Source organism: Chlamydotis macqueenii, chromosome 22 (genome assembly GCF_036417535.1).
Source record: "Chlamydotis macqueenii isolate bChlMac1 chromosome 22, bChlMac1.mat, whole genome shotgun sequence".
NCBI lineage: Eukaryota > Metazoa > Chordata > Aves > Otidiformes > Otididae > Chlamydotis > Chlamydotis macqueenii.
Genome location: NC_141577.1, coordinates 5,016,436 through 5,042,908, shown reverse-complemented (window position 1 = coordinate 5,042,908; position 26,473 = coordinate 5,016,436). Strand labels below are relative to the sequence as shown.

Here is a 26,473-nt window from a genome sequence, read left to right as displayed (position 1 = left end):
GATTTGTCCCTGCTCCTTGCAGGGGGGTTGGACTAGATGACTTCTAAAAGGTCCCTTCCAACCCTAACTATTATAAGATTCTATGATTTTATTGCATTTCTATTTTATTTTTATGTGCTCTGCCTATTTTCATGAGAAGGAAGGTTTTGCCTCTAGCAGCAAAACCTTTGTATGTAAGACGGTCTTTCCATCTAAACCAGAACTCCCAAGCTACTTGTTAAGGATGGAATAGAGCCATCTTAAAGCCACAAAAGCAGATATACAAACAGCGTTGTCGTGCACGGCTCCTTACTTGTATTTCTCCAGTCAAGTCTTATCAAAATACCAGTGGTAACTAAATAGATGCTCAATAGAAGCAATCAAGATAACGCTGAGTAAGTCACAGGACAACTTCAACAAGCTGCAAGACAATAAAGTAGCCTATAAAACCACAAGCGTTAGAGTAGATGGGCAGCAATGCAATTTAACTGACACAGCCTGGAATTCAGTATTAGGAAACTCACATTTGTCCATGTTTTGCCCTAATTTACTACAGAATTGTTTGCAAGTCAGTGGTGCTCTCTACTTCCTACAAATACTACCTTCTTATCACATCCTTACGTGAATGCTAACAGCATCTTAAAAAGTGCTCTTTTCTAGGTCTGAAACTACACACATAAGACACCAACACACACAGACAGGCACCACAGCTACCTTTGTACAGGTTCCAAAACAGGAAAAGTTCTCCTCTGCTTGCAGTAGTGCTACCAACATGACCAAACAAATTGACACTTGGATCCCAGAAGACACGATCAAAACACAACACAACCTAGAAATAAAAAGAATCAAGAGTTAGGAAGCGCATACAGAAAAAAAAAAAAACCAAAAAAAAAACCACAAGCCACCAAAGACAATTACTGATGGATGTTTATCACTGGCAAGGTCAAGAAAGGAAAATCTGATGAATATATACTGCATATAAGCAATACATAAAGGTGTGTACCTATACTGCCTTCCGTAGGCTAGTACGCTCTCATAGTTTACAAATTTGCTGGTTAACAAGCTACAGCAGACATATTGAGTCAATCTACTTCCAAAATTTAACTATTTAAAAGTTGTGTGGGAAAGAGAAGAGGTCCTTAAAAGTTCTTCAGATAAATTATCAGCTTCTAGCAAGATAGCAGTGGAAAACACGTTCTTCCTCTCATCCACATTCCATGCGTGTTTCAGATTCTACCCATCGCAACTCCAGGTCTGCTGCAGCTCCCTCAGTGATTAAGTCACCTTGTTAAGGTTGCCAAATCCCATCCGCTGCACTGCAGAAGTTTTCCACTCAGGAAGAGGTGGCACAAACTGTACCGCTGGAGGCTGCTGTTTCAATACTCCCAAGGGAAGAGTACACAGCACAGCATCGCATTTGTAAATGAAAGTCTGGCTAGTAGATCGCGTGTTTACCGCTATCACTTCACAGCCTGGAAAGGGGAGAGAAAAAAGTCATTTATTAGGCCAGGAGGGAAGTGCATTGGATTAAAAATTAAATAAATTACCATAAAAACATATCTATATCAGAAAATACTTTTTTCTGAAGACAGCTTTACACTAACAATTACTTAACTTGTAGGCAAGTGAATGTTACTGGTCACATAGCTCAATCCCAGAAAGTGTAATTTACACAGCATCTGAAAATGGCCATACTGGGACAAGGTTTATCAAGGCCAGGAAATTACACTTAAATATATGCGTAAATACATAGCAAGTGGAGAGTCAGCCTCTCATTGAGCTACTCTCACAGCTGACAGTTTCCCAAGCCCAACAGTTTGAATGACAACAAAAGGTTATATTCCTTCCATTTGTCGGAGACCATACTACAGTCATTTACACTTGTAACACCAGATCCTGTGGCACCAAGTCTTAAGCAGTCCAAGATCTCTTACTCCAAACGCTTCAGTCAATGAAGTAAAGAAATGGGAGAATGAAGTGAACTTGTGAATCAGTGAACACAACTGAGGACAGTGTCAAACCAGCCACAGAAATAATAATAATAAAAAAAATTAAAGATTAATAAATCTCTAACAGCTTTCTACATCATTAATCACAGTAAGAAATGTGGCTATTTATCTAACCCAAAACGTACAGTGGGAGAGTTTTTACAAGCTCAATCTTCACATCTGCTTCCAGAAGCACTGTAAGCTAGTTTCCATGCTCATGCTCCCTCACAGCAGCCTTCCGGAGGTGCTTTCACTTACCTGATGCTGTATAGCGAACCTGTCGAACTGCCGTGTTTAATTTAATATCCAGCCCTTCTGCCAAGGCTACGGGCACACAGGAATATCCATTCCTCACAGTCAAGTGACTGCCTGTGAATTCAAAGTCATCATCCTAAAAAGAAGATGCATAAAAAGTAGGCATTTATAATGAAATCACATGAATTCAATAGAAAATAAATCAGCAGCTCTAAACTCTGGCAAAATTTTTTAAAAAAATTTTTCAAAGAGTCAGTTGAATAAATTTGAAATACTTTCTGTTTATTAGCCAAGTGATAAGTATAGGAACTTTCTCTAGACAGTTTTATTAGAGACTGTTTTGGCACTGTCTGGAATTTCATCAGCAAATAATCATCATGTAAGAGCTCAGTACCTGCATAAAAACAGATAGCACTTAAGAGTTTAAAAACTGTTAACACAGAGAAGCTTCCATGAGAATGAAATACATACAGCTTAAGCTTTTAGTGTATTGCTGAATTAATGCACTAATTAGCTACCTGGTCCCAGTGCTTCAGTGAAAGCGTAGATAGGGGTGTAGCATTAGCAAATTCTAGGTTTGCAAAATGCCAGTCGAGTATTTGCCTGTCTCTTGATGACAGATAAACATCACTAGAAAAAACCAAACATAATACAAAGACATTTAGTTTGCTGTAGTAAGATGTTTCAAATGCATTGCTTTTGAAAATTTATTCATAATCTTCAAGTCCCTCCTTAGTGGAGAAAGAAAAAAATGTAAGAAAGAACACAAGCAAGTTGGACCTCCTTCATGAAAGCTCAGTATCAAAAACCAGCAAATTCACATTTTCAGAATAGAGCTCATGTAAAATATTCTAAGTGAAGCTAGAAACTTAACTTCAGAAATAAAGAAAATTATATAAATAATGTCTCAAGTAGCATGTATAAACAACATCTAAAAACTTAGTATAATCACACAGAGCACAAAATAATTCCACAAAAATAAGCAGGATTGTTATGCTATCATTATTGTTGGGGATTTCAAATCTCAAAGGCTTCCAGAGATCAGGCAATGGTTACAGTAAAGATTTCCACTGAAATGCACCCTGGCTAAAACCACCTTTTTTGTCCAAGTCACCTCTAAAAATAAGGAAGACCTCCCTCTGAAGTTGAGGGAGGTCAAACTTCACATTTGTACCTTCCTAACACCTTGAGTTACCACAATTAAAAGAAAGCATACTACAGTACTTTTGAAACTGAGTGAAAAGTAATAAAGAAACTGCTTTCCTGAGTATTTATTTTTATCATTTGTATCTTTACCTTGGTGGATTGGCTTCAAGTTCTTGTAACTTCTCTTCCAGCTTTCCTTGTGTTTCTGCCAATTCATCGTACTCCTAATAAGATTAAAACCTAACATTAAAATCAATTCACATGTAAAAGGACGCAAAGAAATCACGTAGCACCAGACTAGACCTAATCTCAAGAGAAATTAGTGTAAGAGCCATGGTTTTAGTGGAATCTAAATAAAATTATTATTTTTTTTTCAACATTTAGTCCAGCATATTTTGCCTTTCTGGTGTTTTGAATATACAGAAGCCTATGCCACACTGCAGAAAAGATCGCTATGCTAACGTTTCAGGAATTTAAACACTCAGACCTTAAGAATATGAAGGTCCATCCATTACAGTCCTCGTGTTTTTAAGGTTTCCTTTTTAAGGCATATTTCTACATCAAGATATACATGGGAGGACGGACTAACTCTGCTTGTCTAGACAGAGCTCTGTAAATGACAATCTTTGGATAGAAAGGAGTTTTTTATTCAGGAAACTGTCTTTTGTTTATCTTGGAGAAAGAACATCTCTCTTCAAATACAGGTTTTATTTCTAGACCCAGCACTCCTAAAGACCAAGTCTAACTCAAAATTTAGCCTTTAGAATATTAAATGCTGACATGAGACAACACAGACTGTCACCTAAAATTAAGCCTTCAACATGTTAACAGTCTCCATCATGAGCCATGAAAGATGAGTCCCTAAAGGTACTTAAGGCAGCCCTGTAATCAGTATTACAACCCAGAGTCATCATCAATCACCTTCTCTTGAGAGTGTTTGATCCGAGCAAGAGATGTGGAAACATATATATTGCGTAATTTGATCTGGCTGCTGAAGTCCTCGGAAACCACTGGCTTACGTCCTGTACGTATGTCATCCTTACCTTGCACAGCGCAGTCAGATCTCTGTGTTTGCTTTTCACAAGGAACTCGGCTGTAATATCCCGAGGTGGCTTCACTTCTGATGCTTCCTTATACTGTTGATGAAGTTCTTTAATCTTCTCTTTTAAATTCACCATCTTTTTCAGGTGGAGTAGGAAAAGAGAGAAAGTTACTGTGCAAAATGGATATTCATCTCAAACTATGCTGTTATACCAACGAGATTTCCTGGTTTTGGCAGATTCTACATTCAAGAAACCACAACAAATACCACCAACTCCAAAACAACATGGCTTAAACCTAACATCATTGATTTCTTACAAAATACATTGCAAATAACCTAGGATACGAGACCTATCCTCAGATATTTTTGAGAAACTTCCATAGAGAAGCAAAGATGTCATCTACCACAACGAAAACCATCGTAAGTAGGCCTAAAATACTGTTTCTATACGATAAATCAGCTTTCCAGTAAAGAAAGCAAACACTTTAAAATAACCCTCCAAAGCCTGGTCATTATCAACATCTCTAAAGGAAGCTATGACACAACACTGTTTATCGTGCCTGTCCTCTCTTCTACCATATTTACATTTTACAGTCTTCTGCCTACTCACTTACGGCCTCCTCCTCAAAAGCAGAGACTCCTCTATCATAACAGTGCTTCTAGCTAGGCCTTAAATGAACAGATACGTTTAAGACCGGCATTAATGGCAACTTCCTGATATTTCTCCTTGGAAGTTACCCTGTTACGGGGAGGGTGTGCTACAGGCCATCTGGCCAGGAGGACCAAGCAGACGAGGCCAGCTACAGGCAGACAGGAGCAGTGTCGCAGTCACAAACCCTGGTGCTGATGGGGGACTTCAACCACCCCAACATCTGTTGGAGGGACAACACGGCAGGGCACAGGCAATCCAGGAGGTTCCTGGAGTGCGTGGATGACAACTTCCGCCTGCAGGCGATAGAGGAGCCAACGAGGAGGGGTGCCATGCTGGACCTCGTTCTCACCAACAGGGAAGGGCTGGTGGAAGACATGGAGTTCAAGGGCAGCCTTGGCTGCAGTGACCATGAGATGGTGGAGTTCAAGACCCTCGGGGCAGCGAGGAGGCTGCACAGCAAGCTCTCTGCTCTCCACCCTGGACTTTGGCTCTTCAGGGATCTGATGGGAAAAGTGCCACGGGATGCAGCCCTGGAAGGAAAAGGGGGCCAGGAAAGTTGGTCAATATTCAAGGAGCCAAGCTCAGGAGCCATGCATCCCAATGAAGAGCAAGTCAGGCAAAAATGCCAGGAGGCCTGAGTGGATGAGCAAGGAGCTCCTGGACCAACTGAAAACAAAGACAGAAGCCTACAGAGGGTGGAAGGATGGACAGGTAGCCTGGGAGGGCGACAGAGAGGTTGTGCGAGAGGCCAGGGATCGGGTAAGGAAGGCTAAAGCCCTGACGGAATTGAATCTGACCAGGGACGTCAATGGCAATAAGAGAAGTTCTACACGTAAGGCGGGGACAAAAGGAAGTCCGGGGAGAATGCAGACCCTCTCCAGAAGGAAACGCGTGCTCTGGTTACCTGGGACATGGAGAAGGCTGAGGTGCTCAATGACTTTTTTGCCTCAGTCTTCACCAATAAGGGCTCTAGTCATGCCAGCCAACTTGTGGAAGGCAAGAGCAGGGACTGGGAGGATGAAGAACTGCCCACTGTACTCGAAGAGCAGGTTTAGGAACATCTGAGGAACCTGAAGGTGCACAAGTCCATGGGACCCAATGAGATGCACCTGTGGGTCCTGAGGGAAATGGCGAATAAAGTTGCCAAGCCGCTGGCCACCATATTTGAGACACTGTGGTGGTCTGGTGAGGTCCCCAATGACGGGAAGAGGGGAAACATAACCTCCATTTATAAAAGGGGAACAAGGAAGACCTGGGCAACTCCAGGCCGGTCAGCCTCACCTCTGTGCCTGGCAAGGTCATGGAGCAGATTCTCCTGGAAACCATGCTAAGGCACATGGAGAGCAAGGAGGTGACTGGTGACAGCCAACATGGCTTCACCAAGGGCAGATCGTGCTTGACCAATTTGGTGGCCTTCTATGACAGGGTGACAGCATCGGTGGACAAGTCACATGCAACTGACATCATCTACCTGGACTTGTGCAAAGCTTTTGACACTGTCCTGCACAACATCCTTCTCTCTAAACTAGAGAGACATGGGTGTGATGGACGGACCACTCGGTGGATAAGGAGTTGGCTGCATGGCCGCACTCAGAGAGTGGTGGTCAAGGGCTCAATGTCCAAGTGGAGACCGGTCACAAGTGGTGTCCCTCAGGAGTCTGTGTTGGGCCCGGCCCTGTTCAACATCTTTGTTGGCGACATGGACAGTGGGCTAGAGTGCACCCTCAGCAAGTTTGCCCATGACACCAAGCTGTGTGGTGCTGTCGACACGCTGGAAGGGAGGGATGTCATCCAGAGGGACCTGGACAGACGGCAGAGGTCGGCCCGTGCAAACATCATGGAGTTCAACCAGGCCAAGTGCAGGGTCCTGCACCTGGGTTAGGGCAATCCCAGGCACAAATCCAGGCTGGGCGGAGAATGGATCGAGACCAGCCCTGAGGAGAAGGACTTGGCAGTGATGGTGGATGAGAAGCTCAACATGAGCTGGCAATGTGCGCTTGCAGCCCAGAAAGCCAACGGCAACCTGGGCTGCACCCCCAGCAGCGTGGCAGCAGGTCGAGGGAGGGGATTCTGCGCCTCTGCTCCGCTCTGGTGAGACCCCACCTGCAGCACTGCATCCAGCTCTGGAGCCCCCAGCATCAGAAGGACATGGAGCTGTTGGAGAGGGTCCAGAGGAGGGCACGCAGATGATGAGAGGGCTGGAGCAGCTCTGCTGTGAGGCCAGGCTGAGAGAGCTGGGGCTGTTCAGCCTGGAGAAGAGGAGGCTCCGGGGAGACCTGAGAGCGGCTCCCAGTGCCCAAAAGGGGCTGCAGGAAAGGTGGGGAGAGACTCTTCAGCAGGGCCTGGTGTGACAGGACGAGGGGGAATGGTTTCAAAATAGAAGTGACAGATTCAGACTGGACATAAGGAAAAAAATGTTTACACTGAGTGTGATAGGACACTGTCCCAGGTTGCCCAGAGAGGCGGTGCATGCCCCATCCCTGGAAACATTCCAGGCCAGGTTGGCCGGGGCTCTGAGCAACCTGATCTGGTTGGAGATGTCCCTGCTCCTGGCAGGAGGGTTGGACTAGGTGGACTTTAACGGTCCCTTCCAGCCCTAATGATTCTGTGATTCTATGATTCTAAGTTTTTGTACACTTTGGCACATTCCGAGAAACACAGTGCTATCGTCTTGCTCTAAACATCATCATCTGACCTTGTTAAGAAGATCTTTCAATTCCTCCTGTGTTTTCACGATTTTTTTCCAGTGTTCAATCTGCTCATCCTTCACATGCTTCTCCTGCAATCTGGAAAAGGTGAGAAGCAAGAGGCAGTTCAGCATGAAATCCTGGAGTTACTGAGAAAACTCATTATCGCAATCTAATGAGTGTAATGCAATAAAAACACACCATAGAATATTTTAGTAAATACTCACATGGTAATTAGAAAATTAAGACAAGTTTCTGTAAATAAGAGATACGTGACTAGCTAAAATGGGACTCTGAGGTTAGCTACCATGATAAAATACACATTACAAATGCCATTAGCTTTCAAGTGCCAAGTCAATTATCCACTATCAGTTACTGTAGCAGTGATTTTCAGGAAGCTTTCAAGAAAAGACTTTTGCTCCTTTAACCATCCTTGGCATCTTCTGCTTCGATAAAGAAGAAACACATACACAAGTGAGAACTCAGCAGAGACCAAACAGCTGTATGAGGCGGGTAATGCTTACCCTGGGAGCATCACTACTGTTTCACGTCTCTTTTGGAAAATCCTCCACAAAATAGGAATATCTACCATGAAGAGAGAAGTCACTTACTGTATGACAACCTCCAGAGCCTGACCTAGGGAGACAGGCTTATTATTGAGAACGTTAAAATCCAGCTGATGACTGAGATAGGAGGTGGCTTCCAGGAGACGATTAAATTCTTGCTCCACCATTTCATCTTTTTCTTTTGGAACCTAGGAGTCAAAAGAACAAACTTACTTCTTAACCACCTGTTCATAAATGAAAGAGAAAACATATAGGCCACCAAAGCTCAAAATTTCAGAGACAAGACACTCAAGTAGTTCAGAGAAAATTTTAAACGAAACCAAAGCAATGACACAGATCACATTCTGTAGTGCAGTCTAAATTCACAACCTTGTACCAACTTCAAAATGCCAACACTCCCCAATTCAGAAGAATGAGAAAGGCAGGGTGCCAATAAATTCTTAGACCAGTGCTCAAAAGAAAGCTATCACATGCTCTAAACTAGACTAACACTTCAAGAGTACAACAAAAAAAGTAGCTGAGAACAGCCCTTGTACAAAGAAATTTAATACCCTTAGCGCTCTCAAACGGTCAGACACCAAGGTCTATGCAACACTGCAAGAGCTGGCAAATCACGATGACAACCAACTTCTCTTGCACAAGGAAAGTAAACCGATCTACGGTCACGTGAAGATTTCCTTATCGGAAGGTGTGTTCATCAAAGCTCCAGAAGCTTGCCAAAAAGAAAAGAGCACTCTGATGGCAGGATGGCTCTAAGCAATCACAAGGCTTTAAAAGGTGTGGCATAGCTCAGTGAAGTAAACAGACAGTAACTTTAATAGCGTGGGTACATACTACTGTGCACTTTTAATTTTTTTTTTTAATCATGAAGAAGGAAGCGCTGGAAACGAAAAGGCAGAATCTAAATGACTTCATTTCTATGATACTTCCTTACAGTCAATCCATGGATAAGTGATTCTGAAGACCCTGGGGGTGAACAGGATGCTGCTGCAGCTTCTGGCTTATGTAGGAGTCCTATCTCTGTGGGCCAGAACTTGGTAAGCGTCCTCAGCAGAAGTTGCTCTCCAGAGCCACTGGGGACACACTTTCATCACTCCTCTCCCTCTTCCTGGCAGCTATCTCCTGCTATACCAATAGCCTGGTAGCAAATAAACCTGAGATACTGTTTTCATGAACCTTTTAAAAAGAAATAGTATCAGACTTACAGCTTGCCCATTTGCTTCATAAAGTGGACATTTTTGTTTGATCTTAGCCAATTCCATATTCACTTGTTTGCTGACCACCGCCATGGGATTTCCTCCTGGAAAACATTTTGTAGAGTTAACAGAGTACTCCTGCAAAGTTTGTCTGCAATTAAATAAAAATTCCACAGTTAAAGCTATTCAGAATCACTAAACATCAAAGCCTGTCTGTTAAGTACAGCAGAGGAAAGAAAAAGAACAGACAAATGAGAAACGGCATAGACGTGAGGTAACACAGGCTCCCTCCACAAAATTAACTTTGGGAAAAGTTTTTCAGATCTAGCTTCCCAATATTCTCTGATTCTGCAATCCAATCAAAGCCAGAGCCTTAGTTCAAAATAGAGGGGGAAGTTCAGCCACCCTAATACCTTCCTGTTTTTAGAGAGAGGTGACTGAACAAGCAGAACAGAGTTTTGAAGTAAGTCTCAGTAAGTTCATGTTTCAAGTTCAACAACCTACTAAAAATTTTACTTCTTCCACAGTTTACTAACAAAACCAGAAAAGATTCCTTAACTTCAGTCTTCCACCTTCTTGAACCACAAGCTGAACCACTTCAGTAGTCTTCCCTCCTCATTTCTCTTCAAGATTCAGAAATATGAAGGATGCCCTTCAAACCACTGCCTTCATCACAGGAATCTTCTTTTCTCCATAGCATGCGCATGCCTCATTCAAGGCAAAGGGTAGATTATTTTGGAAAGGAAACATCCATGACTAATTAAATATAAAACTATTACAGGCTTTCAGTAGGCAACTTTAAAGTTGTTTTACCAGGACTGCGCAACTTCAATACTTTTTGCCTGGAAGCAGTTTATGTATGCAATTTAATAAAGACTAACCATAAGACAGACACTAAGTTTTGGCAGTCAGTAAAACTCAGTTAAGTTTTATTATAGCTTTTACAATATTTTATTATTTCACTGCACTACTGAAGGGCATTCCATACTAAATACACGCCCATCTTCTTCGCAGAGAAACTATTGCTAATAACTGATGCCATCCATAAACCAGTACTAAATAAGAAGAAATATTACTTGTTTGCCATTATTTTTACAAATATTTTTGAAATCACTTAGGGAAAGGACTTTTGGGGTTTTAATTCCGACTTTAAGAAGCACTTTCTCTTTAGAAAGGCTCTGTTCTTCATTCCCCCTCCTTCCTTTTTTTCCTGGTAAATGAAAAAACATAATTCTACCTCTTTGGGGTCTCTCCCATCTTATATTTTGGCTATTTATTTGCTCTTAGGCACTCAACTAATCCCTCACTACATTCCTACTTCTCCGTGTTCAATTTCAGCTTATACTTTGGAAGATCCAACGGAACAACTAAGAGAGTTACAAAGAAATTCCAGTCCACAGACCCGAGCTCAGGTGCCACTGGCCGCTGGGTAAAGCAGCTTTAGAAAGATTTGCTCAGCAAGGGTAGTGAACCCCGTGTAGATACCACCTTAAAGGAACTGGGCAAAGGAACAGATGCACAGAAGGACAGGATGCCAAGGAAAGAGCAAAGAATTCCACCACGCAGGAGCAAAATGTAAAAGAATGGATCTACAACAGTTCGATGACGTGACAAGCACCTGCATGACTTCAGCGACCAACAAGCTATGGCACCACCAAAAATCCCAGCTTCTAGTGCAGGCTGCCATCTCTTCTGAAGATTCACTGATGCAAAATGCTAACGGCCAAAGAGGCTGAACTGGAACACCTACTTCTTAATAGCTAAAAATACCCAATTATTTTGGCCATGAAAGGAAATGGCATAACATTTCAGGTTTGTAATATCTCATCCCACAATTTACCTCCTCCCTCCTTTATATTTTGAAAAACTCACCAAGTCCTGTCACCACCATTGCTCCTAGATCAGCAACATAGTTCCCTTTGCGAAAGGTAGCAACTCTTCCTCCTACTCGGTCCTTTTAAAAGCACAATATATTAAACCTCCGGTAACATTCCGCAATACATCTCACTTAAATATCATCACTGAAACTCCTACAGAACATGGCATAAGTATTCTCTTACCCAAAAGTTCAATAAATGTAACGCATACTTTTCCAAGAACCTCTGCAAATGAACAGCTGATCTCATATAATTTGCTTAAGTAATAAAATGTTCAAGTTGCATTAAAAAAACCAAAAAACAAAAACAAAAAAGAAAATACACACCTAACCTGATTTGGACAGATTTAACTATATCTACAGTAGGATCTACTGTGATTCTAAAACCTATCCCTTCATTGTCCACAGATAGATTAAGTTATGTACTAGATTTCTCCTCCACTTCCTACCACAAAATCCAACAGCTATATAGGAAACTGATTGAGCTGTGCTTGAGAAAACTATCAAACCAGCTATCAATCAAGAAGACAACCGTGAATCAACAACTTCTTTTAGAAGCAGGAAAAAAAAGCATTTGGTTCTTGCCACATACTACTGACTTAAAGATGACACTTATTTTCCTAGCACTTTAAACTTAACAAGGGGGGGGGAAAAGCACCTTTCCCTATCCTCCGTCCAGCTAGCAGGACAATATCAGAGAGGAATACCAATCACAATTGGGCAAAGATCCTCAAGAGCTATCAATTCATATAAAAACGTAAAGTTTGATTTTTAGCAATTAAAACATCGATTCAGAAGCACGTCAACTAATAGTCTAGAAGTTATAGAAAATAAATGAATGGAAAGAAACTACCACCCGAATTACTGAAATCGTAACGTGAGAAAACACCAGACAGCCTTAAAAAAATACTACTCAAGAAGAGATGCAGCAGTCTAGGAAAAAAATAACTGAAAAACATCGTGCATTATTTTAAAACAGCCTCTTGCCAGATCTATGTATTGCTTATAACAAAGATGCATAGAAAAAAAACCCAGGTTACAACACAGATCTCTTTGTTCCAGCTTAAAAAAAAAAAAAATTAAAAAAAAAAAAAAAAGAGCAGCAGCTAGCAAAATTAAGAGCCTGAAATGTGACTCTAATAAAAAACTTAACCAGATTATTTTAATCTGTGCTAGAAGAGTCTCAGAAGCAAACATACTAACAAAATGAAGCCAGGAAGTAAAACATAACACAAATCCCAATTTAACTCATCAATGGATTTGTTTAATTGAAGTGAGTATCAAGCTGTTCTCAACTGATCAGATCATATGAAAAAACCCTTCAACTTTTTATTTTTTTTTTTAAGAGATTCTTCTTAGGGCTGGATATAAAAGAATACCTTATTACTGGAAAAATAATTAGAAAAACATGCACCACAAAATGTAGCTTCATACAGCTTTAAAGCCTACGCTAAGCACACAGCAATAAACAAGGGAGAACTAATGGAGCCTGAGTAGGTGCAAGGAAAAAATCCCGCCCAAAGCTGTATGGCAATTCCAAACAATTGTTCTATTTAATGGGCAAGTTCTTGAAATACAGACTTGCATTCGGCTGTCCAGCGAAAAATCAGTTCCTAATCGTGAAAGGAAGAAGATTCCAGCCTGTTACCGGTGTAAAAGCACATGACACTGGCACCTGACTATGCAGCCCACCCCGAGAAAGCATCACCCAACCGCCAGCAAGAACAGATACGCTTGTTTCCTAGTGAGATGGGTTTAGTTCTCACCAACACACCCCGGCAGCCTGTAACTACTCAGACACTTATCCATCTCGGGCACGCCGCTGGGATACTTAGCCCTGTACCAGTACTGAGCGTGGTTACTGGTTAAGTTTCCATACAGAAGTAAAGTAGCATAGAGATTCATACCCTGGCTTCCAGAACTGTGACATCCATCCCAAAACTCTGCAACTGGCGAGCTGCTGCCAACCCAGAGACTCCAGAACCGATAATGATCACCTTTCCGGTCTTCTTGGCTAAAGAAAGGGAAAAATAAGCTACAGGCTCTATACATACATTACTACATCATAAGCGGTCATGTTGAAGTCTCATTTAAGAAATATCAAAAACAAAGAAGCTTCCTTGTCATCAGTAGTTCTGACAGAACAAACTCTTTAACAAAACAAATAGCCCCAAAAAGAAAATTGAAGTAATTACATACATAATACGGTAACAGTAAAACACTTCACAATTTTTCCTAATGAGACAGCTACAAGAAAAATAAAGCAGTAGCACATCTGTGACAAGGAAGAAAACGGGAGGAAAAACACTTCTGAGGGACAGCTGTTTGAAGAAACTGATTGTTATTATTTATGGTGGCACAAAGTATCAGTTTCATTTCTTTCTGCCCCAGAAGAATAAAACCTAAAAAGAACAGACAAGTTCAGCAGCTGCAAAATTCAAGCATTCCATAAGCACATCGCAGATGTAAGCACAGTACCGTGTTTCTGTCTTTTGTTATTCAAATGAGGAACAAGGATAACTCATTAAACAGTGACAGTCACAAAATTATCTACAGAAGATTTGCAAACATAAAAGTGATTTACTTAAATACATGGCTTCTCCATGCCAAAATAAAAACCATGATAGCTTTCCAGTCTTTTTTTTTATTTTCTCAGCATCACAATCCTAAAAGAAGTACTCAAAAATCTGTCCTAATAAATCACAGAACAATAAAACAAAACCCCAATTCGAAATAATTTTTGAGTTTCTTACTTGGAAGGGGCTTCACTCTTTTGTAGATACCAAAGTTGATTAGACCGTGCCGCTCCAGATAGCTGTGTACCCTGTGAACGAGCACTGTATCACCTAAAAAACGGTAATGTTTTAGAATTATTCTGTACCTTTGGCAGCACATATGTACTTCAAACATATTCACAAGCAAATGCAGCACAGTAGCAACCCAGCAAAGTCACACTGAACACATCCCTTTCTGCACCCTCAGCTGCCCCACTGAAGAATCCGTCTTCTTGAAGAAGGCTGAGGTCAAAGCTTTCTGGAAACTACAAGCTGTTTTCCATGATACGCTGCAGTTTTGTACGCTGCCTGAAAAGCTGTACAGGACATTAAACGCTTCTGTTTATTCGGTGTGGAAGAACACCTTGTCTGAAATTGACTGCAGAAATCTGGAGATCTTCGCACAGAAGCGTAAGGTGATTTGCCAGTATTAAGCCAACACATTACTGGAACACTGAATTCTCGTTTTTATTTGAGAAACACAGTAATTCACTATTCTGCAATATTTGTCAGTGTATCTGCATTCAGTTCAGTATTATTTTCTTATTTAATTACTCTTGCCTCCATCCTTTTTCAGTTCATTTGGATATTTTTTGAGAAGGGTGGAATGGCCTACATTTGCAAGCAGTAACTCTTCACTCTTTTACTCCCTTCTTTCATCATGGCCTCTCTGTTCACATCTTAAGCAACTTTTTAATGCCTCTCAGAACCTTACGATTACGAAAATCTCACAGCTGCAAACCAGCATGGAGTATAGCAAACCTGAAAAGCTGCAGGTGAATTCACTTGCAGGAAACTTCTGGAACAACCCACCTTCTTACCAGCTTTTTTGAATTCTGCTAGGGATATCATTCTTTACCAGATAAATCAACTCCGACAAACCTGAAACACGAGCATATTCCAATATCCCATTCTGTACACAAACACTCATGGAGCTTCCACTAGCAACAGAACCCATCTGAAGTTCTCTCTTGATTCTCAGCAGCTTTTCCCCAACTAATAGTGAAAAAGAATAGCAATGACACGTACAATATGGTTTTGGCAGTGAAAGATTTCACTTACTATTATAAGGAGCTTCTAATTGCTGGATAGTTGCCTCAAACGTCAACTGAATCTTTGGGTTATCCAACCAGAGCTGCAGCTGTTATTTAAACAAACAAGAGGACACATTATATTGAGCAACACAGGAGAGGTGTTTTCCACGTGCGTTTGTTGCCAAACACTGTCAGGAGATGAACCCTCTGACGAGTTCAACTTTGGCAGTGCTATCCAAGCGCCGAACCGAACTTCGCCTGTCAGTGTTCTTTAAGGTGCAGTACAGTTCGTTTTAACCTCCTACACCACTTCAAGCTAGTGGAAATTCATCAAGTTAGCAATCTCCTAATCACACACAGAAGAAAACATACGCTGAAAGAGCAAAAGCTACAAGATGGAAGTGCCAGAATGCTTATACGTACAGCCTTCCGTCCACCCGCGTGGCCAGCGCGGTACGTGTGGTATCTTAACTGGGTATGCAACATCAGCCAGCACCTGACTTTTCAGCATCAAATTTTGTATTATTTTTGTAAAAGCTACAGAAGTACGTCATCTTATGAGGTTTATTTATTTCAGACCTTTAATCATCTGATTCATCTTCGCTGATTAAAACACTACTATGGACTACACTGGTCACGTATACACAAGAAAGAACATTTAGAGGACAGTTCAAAAACCAAGCAGGAAGAGCTGCCCGTGAAATACTAATTACGTCACTTCATGCTAGGAAAAAAGCTTTCCCAGCAGGACTCCTACTTCATGGCATGGATGGCAATAGCAAATAAATAATATTTTACTGTTCAGTGTCTAGATCTAGGTAATACATAGCATCTCCACACCATTCTACATTCCAGAATGAGTCATTTATTTTGCTATTTCTCCAGAATTGCACTACTGAACTTCACAGCTTCTTACAGACACCAAATTAAAGTGCAACTCATACAAGTATAATGAATAGGTAAGATTTAGAAAGAATTTCCATATAATTTAGAGGATTATTTGAGGCCAATTTCATCTTTAGCATAGTACTTTCTTCTATTCCTTTTCCAAGTAATTTTTCACAATGTTCTTTCTGATAATTTCTGATTTTGGAACTATTTCATAGTACTACGTACTGTAATGCTAAGATTCCATTTTCAGCTGGCAGAGTACAACGCGCATAACCTGTATTTTTATATCTGTAAATCTCTATGTATCTATACATACAATTACTTCCATTATTCACATTAGTTTACTTTTATTTAAAATTAATTTCATCTGCCATTTTATCAACCAGTTACTCTTATGAGGCTTCATCTTTTGTAGTTTTTGCAGTCCTTGTTTTACTAAAGTAATTTAATATGTGCAGCAAATGACCATTTCTTTACAAACTCTGATTTTTAGACCCTCTACAAATACACAGAACAGTGCAGCCCTTAAATATTTTAAAGGCTTCAAACCACAACTGCCCTGCACTGCCACAACAGACCATTCATCCTGCATTCTGCTTTGTAAATTTTCATGATCTGCTTTAGTCAAATTTAGTAATTTAGCAAGAGCTTTTACTGTTTTGCGCTTTTTCCCATTGGCTGGTTGGGGTTTTTAGGGAAGAGTGAGGGGATTCACGTAGAAGATCGCAAGAAGTGGATCTCCTGTGTTACTTTCTCACGAGTCCTTCAAAGAACTCAGACGGAATGTAAAGGATGACTGCCCTTCATAAAAGCTGCTGTGAGCCTTCCAAAATATGTTTTTACTTAACAGGTCACTTGTTCAATTCCTAATGCCTTTTGTTACCAGGCAAACTGGAAACACCAAACCTACTGTCTAACTTCTCTAACCTCCGGGAACTCTGGGTGTTCATGCCCTTTTCAATATTTTCAAATCCTTTGGTATTGTGTCACCTGTAAGTAAGAGGATGCACACTGCACTTCACAGCTCTTCCTGAGCTCTGCTGAGCACTGCGTTTACATTACAATTTGCTTCATCTGCTGTTTTATAACCTCTCCTGTCCCTCCTATCTTCCTCGGAAGTGGATTCCTGCTTAGGAACTTCTCTAAGTTCCTTCACAGGGAACAGGGACCAAAGACCACCAATGCAGCTTTTCTAGTGCAGCCCTGCAAACATCCCTTCCAAGAATTCCTCAAATCCCAGTCATTCAGTAGTTTCAGTGGAAGGTTCTTCTGCTTCTAATGTGTTTGTAAAAGGATTACTCACTATATTTTGAGCAAACTGTTTTTCAAATGTTTTGGCTTGCCTTGGTCTGTTTTTATGCATCTCATGACCTCCAAGAGAGTTGCAACTTAGGTTAATTTGAGGGAGATTTCACAGGCATAGCAAAAGTCACACTCAGCATGAAGATGCCCACCATGCATAAATTTCAAGTTACTCAGCATTGGGTGCTCCCATGGTTAATACACTGTGATGTCCCTTGATCACCTTAAGTCTGTGGAAAAAAAAAACTGAATGGTGCATAAGGTGTTTTCTCTCTCAACTAGGGTAACAAAGGAATTTTCAAAATACTTCTTTCTTTCCTACTGTTAGTTTTTCTTACACGTTTTCTAAAACCCTCTTTTCTCAGTACAGGCGAAAGCCCTGAACTCTATTTGTGTGCTGAGTAACCTAGAAGCATTGTCACAATTTAAAAGTATCATCTGCAAAACACAATACTATTGTTTAAGCTTTATTAAGGTCTAAACTTCAGGCACGCTTGCCTGAACTCAAGTGAATGAACAAGCTGCATGGAAGTTTTGAATTGGGCAGAAACACTACAAGCATTCAGAAGAATAGTTTCATTTTTTCAATGTTACAATTGCTTTCATGAAATCAAAGCCGGCAAAGGAAGTGCTGTGTTCTGAGGCACATGACTGCCTTGATGTCTCAGTATTACAGCAACTGAATGCTAAGCAAAGTAAAAAAAAATAAAAGCTGAGAGGTTTGCCTTACTCCAAGCAACAATGCTTTTGATTGAATATTAAGCATTCCACAGAGACTTCTTTAAGCTGAGATAAAGTAACAGAACATTTGCACCAGCTTTCTGTTTGCTTACTTTTAAAAAGTTGCATTAGATGAATCACGTAGGTTTGATGGTTGTTACGACTGTGTTTTGGATATCATAAACACACTGCAGATTCTTTATGCTGCGTCACAGCATTGCCTCAATCAAGAACTGAATAACACCTTCCTTAGCAACTCAGAGCATGACAGGATGCCAGAAATGAAACTCCACCATCTCAAAACCCCCAAAATCTACCAACTGTTAGACATGGTAACTGCCAAAAAGTCTTTGCAAGGTACACAACTGTTCTACCCCTTTTTCATCAATACTTTTACGGTAAACTTACGGTGCGGTTCCTGATGTACAGAAACACCTTCTGAGTCTGCTGTGGCCCACTGATTATATCAGGGAAGCAGGCAGCTTCTTGAGATGTCATACGGTCATGTGGAAGTCTACTCTGGAAAGCTGCACCCTCCACACCTACAATAAAAAGACAAGTTGTCTACAGGCACTGCAAAAGGAACTCCTGAGTAAGTATTTGTACACTACCCCTCCTAGCCAGTGCACCTAGCCTTGAGGTGATACGGTGGCAAATTTCATGCCATGCTTTCATTTAGTCCTTTTATTTATTTCTGCAACACATGCAAGTTCCCAAGTGAACAGTTCTTTGAATTACAGGTATCATTCAGGGGTAATGAAAAAGCTGTACTACAGGGGGAAACAAACAAACAATTGAAAAATAAGGGGGGCAGGGGCATGTATCAGTGTAATATATATTATATATAGCATATATCTATTATATAATAACAATAAAACACAGCTGCTCTAGATGGTGTCCTTTATTTGTGTGGTTTCCAGTTTCTACTAGAATATGAAAAACATTTTGGAACCCATTCAAAGCCAAAAGATCTACAACATACAAGCACAATGCCTACAGATCCCTCTCACCTGCTTCTCGAGGCTCCATTTGCACTGAACTCCTCAAGGTAGAAGGAACCATCTTAACCTCTCCTTTTGCATATTTTATATATTCACAACAGGCAGTGCAATGAAATACAATCCTACTTACACTTTTCCTGCACCACTCCCCACATGCTGCTATGATCAACAACTACGTTATTTCTGACTTTGCCTTTTAAATGCTCCACATGTAAAAGACCAACGTTGAATGTAGACAGGAGACACTCTCTACGCAAAGACTTCATCTATAAAGGCACCTGTACTTCTAACAATCCAAACACTGGCAATGAAGTAATAATACAGTTACAGACCCTACATTCCTCAATCTCATTTGAATGTTATACTACACATAAAGTAAAGACACAGCTGCATAAAGTGCTACAGCACAAGTGGAGTGCAGAAAGCAAATCTTGCAGGCGCAGTGAGCAAAATGAAATACTGAGATGTGAAATACAGCAAGAACAACATAAATCTTGTATGTCCTAGGAAGTGACTTAAGATCAGGACAGACAGAGGAGAGGACATTTAATCTGGAAAGATATAAGCCAATACATCCCAAGGGGAAAAAAACCCATACGTAATGCAGTAAGATTAAGATCACTTGCTGAAAACTGGAATTGTTCAAAAGATTATTAAAAATATCAAATAAAATATAAGCTTGCAGTGTGTTACACTAACCAAGACAACTGTTTGAAAGTTTCACGCTCATGTGCGGAGGTACACATGTCCTTGTACTGGGGAGAGGAATTCTCTTCAGTTCTGGTGCAATCACACACACCTTTAACTTCCAAGCATTTTTACATCGCAAAGGTGAAGGGGGGAAAAAAAAAAAAAAAAAAAAAAAAAAAAAAAGGAAATGGCTGTGAAGTTAACAAAATTAATTCACAAGCAAAGATTAGAAGATCTAACTACGTCACTACTCAAGGTAAAGAAAGCTGTCTATAATCATTTACAGGAATTTTACAACAAGAGGAAATTAGCAACAGAGGCTACAGCGCACTGCAAGAAACTAAAATGCAATTAACAGGAAGAGTTGACACACCTGCAACGCTGCTCGAGACACTAATATTCGCCTACGGAACAGAAACCCGCAGCTCTGCTAGAACCTCAGCCTCTCCAGTAATAAACATCCCCCAGCTCTTTGTTGTCCTTCGGTCTAACAGTGGACCAACCCTGCAAACACCTACGTAGGAATGCATATGCTAAACCACGAACTCTGCAAACTGCGCACGAAAATCAATCCAAAGTTACCGATTCTCTGATGCTTCATTAACGTTAACAAATCTTAATTAACGTTCTAGATCATCAAGTGTTAGCAAAAAGCTCAGCAGTACAATTTTCAGAGGACGGCCAGTTAAAGATTTGAAATGCTGAACCTGACTTCCTCGTACAGGCTTATGCTAAAACAAGTGTGCCTTCTCCAGATATTTGCTAAAAAGCATCGACTGCCATGCAGTGATCAACTACCGGGAAATTCTCAGATGTGGATTTAAGGCAACTCACCAGTTTCCTGAAAATCTTTGCAATTTATTTCTTCAAATTGAGAACCTAGAGAAATTGGTGCTCCTAACAGTCTTGGAAAGAACTCCAAGGTGGGGTTTTTTTGTTCTTGTTTTTCTTAAGGCCACATGTATTTTATGGCAATACCCAAATTTCAAAACTGTCAGAATAGCTCTGCTATTTCGAAGAGAAAAACAAACAAACCAACAAACAAAAAAACCCAAAAAACACAACCAACCTACAGTAGGGTTTGACACCAGAATTTAGAAAAAGTCTAGCTGTTTTTAGCAAAGATATAGTTTTATTTGGCCCAACCACTGGAAGATCTCATAAGAACTAAATATTCTTGAATCTACTTTTGCAACTACACAGCTCAAACTTAAATCAACTTCAGGCTGACTAAATCCTCCCCATCCCCACACCCTTACTGCTTGCGTTTCATGAAAGCAACATATTAACGGGAGTACGGGTTCAGAACTACACACGCTTTCCTTGGGACAGGCAACTCTTTAATGACTGTAGGAATGGCTCTCCCTAGACTGGATTCTCATCTCTTCTCACACATTTGCACACACACTTGCTACTTCCTGACATTTAGCATCAGCAACTAAGGGGCTGACGTTTTGATTATCTGCTTTCCCACAGAAGAAATCTTGAGGGATGTTGCTCAGTTAAAGACTTACTAAAACATCTGCAGGTGAAAAACACTCTGAAGAAAAGTTATTTGGCTGCTGAATCAAGATAATTGCTAAAGCATACCCTCAGCTCATACATAAAACACATATCCAAACAGCCAATATCTGCCTAAAAATGAAACAGGCAAAGCCCACAAACTATAATAGTCAAATTCTGTGCAAGGGGTAAGATCCAAAGCATAACTAGGCTCCTTTACTTAGAATAGCAAGGATACACTCTCAGACAAATATCTTGGAGTTATATTTGCTTCAAAAAGAGCAACTTGGAGGTACAGAATAGGTCCTGGAGCCTTTGACTCCTTTGCTTAAAACCCTAATCCTCAGTCCTCAAGTGAGAGCGAAAGTGGCAGAGTTGGAGGAAGATTTTCAGTAGCACTCTAAGTGTACCTCAGAGTAAAGACACCATTTCTGTGAATGAAGCAGTAAGTGCATATTGCTAGCAGCAGTACTTAGGTCAAATGGCAACGGCAATTCACAATCTAGTCCACTGAGCAGCAGACTGAATCTCCCCAAGAGAGAAATCTCCTGGCTACCCACTGGCACACAGCTCAAACACAAACCCTTGCAAAAGAAAAACAAAAACAAAGGAGCAAAAAAGGTACTCCATGCAATGTTTCTTCAGTAAATTAGAAAAAAGGTCTACCATGCTGAAGCCCAGGGCTTTCTGTGTCATTTGTGGTGGCAGAAACTGGCTAGGTAAGTATCTTTGCACATTTGGACTCCTCTAAACATGGAGAGGAGTGGAGGGATGAGAGATCGGCCTGAGGCATTTCAACATAGGTTAGCGTTCTTTTCCACGGCTGGTACAGACTTCAACTGAAATTTGAAAATACCCCTCACTTTTTTAACAGGTGAGTACACAACTCCTGTATCTCTTGCTAAATTCTGGACAACCACACCCATGCGCGCTTGCAAGCATCAATCCCTAACTTGGCGGCTCTTGCTACTAAGTGGCAAGCATCAAATGCCACCCTCACCTGATGCTTGGCCGTCTCCATACCCTCCAGAACTGTCGTCTTGAAGTCCTCCTGCTTGCCCTGTGGAAGGAAAGAGGAGAACTCAGGGACCTTACTCCATAAGTTAAACCATACTGGACATAAAGGCCCGGCAGTTGGCGTTTTAGGTATTAAATTTCACCAACTAACTAAACCCATTTTCTGAGAATCCCATCTTCTGGAACCTAGGTTCAGGGCAAACTCTGTGGTCTTCTAAAGTGTTATCTGTGTTACTGGGACGCTTTACATCAGACTTCATGGGAAATAAAGTAATATACAATACGTTGCATTCCTGGTGGCTAAATACTTATCATCAACTTCATTAACGGCTAGGATTTGAATAACAAGATTACATTTCTTACTGACAAGATCTGGTGGATGGATACCATCAGATTCTAGGGAGCTCAAACTGTAAGAATTTGATAATCTTGCCCATGGTACTCCTGAGTCTCCCCATATGCAAGGGTAGAGTTCAAAGCATTCTGAAAAGCCTCTTACTTTTAAGCTATTTCTTTTTTTGCCATACACCCTTCCCTGAAGCTTGATGACGGAACTTTTTTTGAAAGGCTCAGACCACTTATTTTGGCTTCAGTGCCCTTGATACACCAACAATATTCTAACACACTAAGACCACCTTTGAAGCCAAGTACGTCTCTATACCATTGATCAGCAACGTGATCAATACCCAGCACTGAAAGACATTGGTCTTTCAATGTATCCAGGGCTGGAAACACGAGGAGAGGGAAAGCACTCATCTGAAAGATCTGAAGAAGCCTCAACATTACCTTAGCCTGCATTTAAGTCCTAAAGAGGACCACTACACAACCAGGAACAGAGCATTTCTAGAACAGAGGTGAGTGCCGCTGCGATGTCTGCAGGAATACAGCTAATACAGGTCACCTCACGTGCTGCTAATCTTCACAGGAGACACTAGCTGCAAGTTTAAGCTCGTAAGCAATATCCTTCTACAGTCAGATGTTTGCCTAAAGTCTTGTCACCTCCAGAGAGGAGAAAGTTGTGGAATACTACAGATACAGCTGAGACTGTTCAGCTAGCTGCTCCTGTATCAAGGTTCCTTCAAACCAAATGCTTCAATAGTCAGCAAAGTGGGTGTTTTCTAAAGTCCAAACCCCCACTGAAACAAACTGTGGAGATCAAGGTAGCAAATGTAACGGTCACTTCCTCGAGCACAACCGCTCAGGTGTCATCTCCAAACAGGTAAAGGTAAGATCGAACCTGAGGCTGGACACACAATTGTTAAGATTACTCTTTAGAGTCTGGGTGGACAATTTTGCCAAAATGTAATTTGAGGCTCTCGGGGAACAGACCAACTGAAAAAAAAATTTCATTTGAACTACAAATTCAACACTTAAAGCAAAACATGGGAAGTGAAACAAACCTTTTCATACTTCAACAAGTTGGATTAACATCTGAAATGCTGTAGTAACATTACACATCTACAGTCAAAATAAAATAGAACTGAATAAAACTGAAACAAGAAAGACATTTTCACTCGGCTACAGTAGAGGAGCAATAGTTAGTACTTTTACATCCCTACCAGTAGGGATGTTCAGAAACTCACGATAGACCACGACAAATGTATTTTGACAGGCCTCAGAAGTCCCAAAGTCAGGATTCTATGAACTAATGTATCTACAATAGCAAGAGAAAATTACTCACTTCAGCTATCCTGCAAGTATTTTATTTTGCTGGGAACATTACAAGACTTGCTTCCATTCTGGGAGAAACTAACAACTCAAATATTAATATTTACACTCCAGCGCAGGCCATTAATTTGTAGGAAAAGTTACACTTGTGTCTTCTGCAAGTTAAGAAATTAAAAAGATGCTGACATCAGCCTGTGGCATTCATCACCCCTGAATTAACACTGGCCATGACTAGAGGGGACAAAATTGCTCTCAGTTTACTTAGAAAAATAAATCAATGTTTTCCTCTTCTGTTAATAACAGCTAAATCATTTTCAATCTTCGGTCAAGAAAAAGCATCACTATTACTGCTTGCTCAGGTAAATTTTAAACCCTATCTAGTCGGAGCACAGAAGTGTGGAATCAAGGCCCGCTAGTGCAGAGTGCCTCCCCTTCCCTGCAAGAAAGTGATCTTCCAGCTGCAAAGGAACAAAGCAGCAAGCAAACTTCCGATCCATGTGAACATCAAATTACTGCAGCTGAACACAACGTGTGCAGGAGCAGAATCTGCTGAAAGGCTCAAGGCAACAGAACAATGGACCACGGGCTGAACAGCAATCAGGAAGAAGGTCTACAAAGGGGTCCACTTCATACAGTCATCCACTGTCTTAAAATAACGAATAGCGGCACACGATTACCAGCCAGTACTGAATTTAATTAGGAAAACAGACAAGTCAGAGGGAAGACAGAGACAGAGCACCACTAAGTTTGACTATTCACTTGATGTTAATTGGGTCATACTGAGTCTCACACTTCTTTGGAAAAGAGCAGCTAGAAACATAAGACTACCACGAGGTAAGAATACTGACAAAACTAAAAAGACAGAAGCTGTTAAAGAAAATCTTCAGGAAGCTATAAAAATGAAAATTCAATTTGGTGACAGTAAACAAAAAAGGCCCTTTGAGGAGAAAAACAAAAGCAGCAAGCTCCTTAATTTCAAAGGGGAGATTGGCAAACAAGAACACAAATGTCATTCAGCACTGAAAGTGAGTTTGGAAACTTTTTGCTATCAGACAATAATTCTCAAGTAAAAAAAAAAGAGGAGAGATACTTTAAGGACATCATCTTAATCATGAAATACTGTTACGCCTTTTAAAACTGCTCTGCAATAACATGCAGCAAATCTTCCAAATCCAGACTGTAACAACCTGCACAGCCAAAACATCCGGAATTCCCCGCAGCTCAACACATCAGCGGAACCCACCTCAAACAAGATCGGCATTTTACAGTCACCTGAAGTGTGATACCTAATAAACTCCTTCTACTGTAAACTCTCTGTGAGGACAGACTAATGACATACCAGCTACTGTCACTATTACATTTTTAAGTTTACACAAGTAGGCTTTTCAACACAGAAGGTCATAACCTGTAACACGCCAACTTTACACCTCTACGGTGTTACCCATGTTCTCGCAGGCTTTCAGCATACAAAGGGAATTATTAAGGTCTGCAATGAGAACAAAGTAACTGCAATACCCGAGCTAACTTTTTGTATTTTGTTAAATTTTCAATATGCAGTCCTGCTCTAGTATTACTGTTCTATTTATGAACACTTCTATTTTTACTTGAAAGAAGTGACACGAGTGAAAACTTCAATTATAAACATCGCTCCTATACAGAGGGGACAGGATGCCTCTTCCTGCTAGCAGCCATTTGAATTAGAAGTTTCAATGCGCTTTAACAGCCAGCATAAGCTGACCTGATGCTCTTGACATCTGCATTAATAAAGACAAAGACAGAGAGGTCCACCGATGCATATAGTTTCAGAAGCCTTTAGAAGTACAGCAAGACCACTACAGTGGTATGACCACTGAAAATGTGTTGCCTTCCTCCGTCACTGCTTCACACGTATCACAGGATTTCTAGGAATGGAGAAAGGATATGATGACCTGAAATCTACTTATTTCTAAGCTGTTAGACATAGCCTGTATAAAATTGGTTGCATTTAGACTACTAAATTACAGTGCTTGCAGAATAACTGCCTAATAGACTGCTGCATGAGTCTATCACCACTTATCTTCCATGTTTCTTCCTTCACGGGATAAACGGAAATGGCCTCAAGTTGTGTCACAGGATGTTCAGATTGGATATTAGGAAAAATTTCTTTACTGACAGAGTGGTCAAACATTGGAACAGGCTGCCCAGGGCAGTGGTGGGGTCACCATCCCTGGAGGTGTTCAAAAAAACGTGCAGGCATGGTTTAGTAGGTGTGGTGGTGTTGGGTTGACCGTTGGACTTGATGATCTTAGAGGTCTTTTCCAACCTTAATGGTTCTATGAAAACACTGTACTTCACTAATTATGCCTCAAATTGATTCAATAATCATTCTTAGAGGCACAAAATGGCATCTGAGAAATATCAAAAGTGTATTAAGACTCAAGGATTAAGCCCAAAGTCTAACCTAAATTAAATAGCAAACTGAAGATACTTGCTTAATCACACTAAGG

General features: G+C 40.8%; 1 protein-coding gene across 2 annotated transcripts in view; it reads right to left on the bottom strand.

Moving 5' to 3' along the window:
• The window catches only part of KDM1A (lysine demethylase 1A), a 40,552-nt gene that overhangs the window by 9,933 nt on the left and 4,146 nt on the right, over nt 1–26,473 (bottom strand). The window contains exons 3-17 of one of the 2 annotated variants that reach the window (XM_086764837.1): nt 22,303–22,362; nt 18,517–18,650; nt 15,224–15,302; nt 14,141–14,233; nt 13,295–13,401; nt 11,384–11,465; nt 9,521–9,615; nt 8,361–8,503; nt 7,758–7,848; nt 4,412–4,546; nt 3,519–3,592; nt 2,741–2,852; nt 2,226–2,358; nt 1,264–1,451; nt 694–808 (exon numbers count right to left, since the gene is read on the bottom strand). In XM_086764837.1, coding sequence (XP_086620963.1) covers nt 694–808; nt 1,264–1,451; nt 2,226–2,358; nt 2,741–2,852; nt 3,519–3,592; nt 4,412–4,546; nt 7,758–7,848; nt 8,361–8,503; nt 9,521–9,615; nt 11,384–11,465; nt 13,295–13,401; nt 14,141–14,233; nt 15,224–15,302; nt 18,517–18,650; nt 22,303–22,362 — 1,641 coding nt within the window. The remainder of the gene's footprint in view (nt 1–693; nt 809–1,263; nt 1,452–2,225; nt 2,359–2,740; nt 2,853–3,518; nt 3,593–4,411; nt 4,547–7,757; nt 7,849–8,360; nt 8,504–9,520; nt 9,616–11,383; nt 11,466–13,294; nt 13,402–14,140; nt 14,234–15,223; nt 15,303–18,516; nt 18,651–22,302; nt 22,363–26,473) is intronic. The other variant, XM_086764839.1, reaches the window with a different exon arrangement.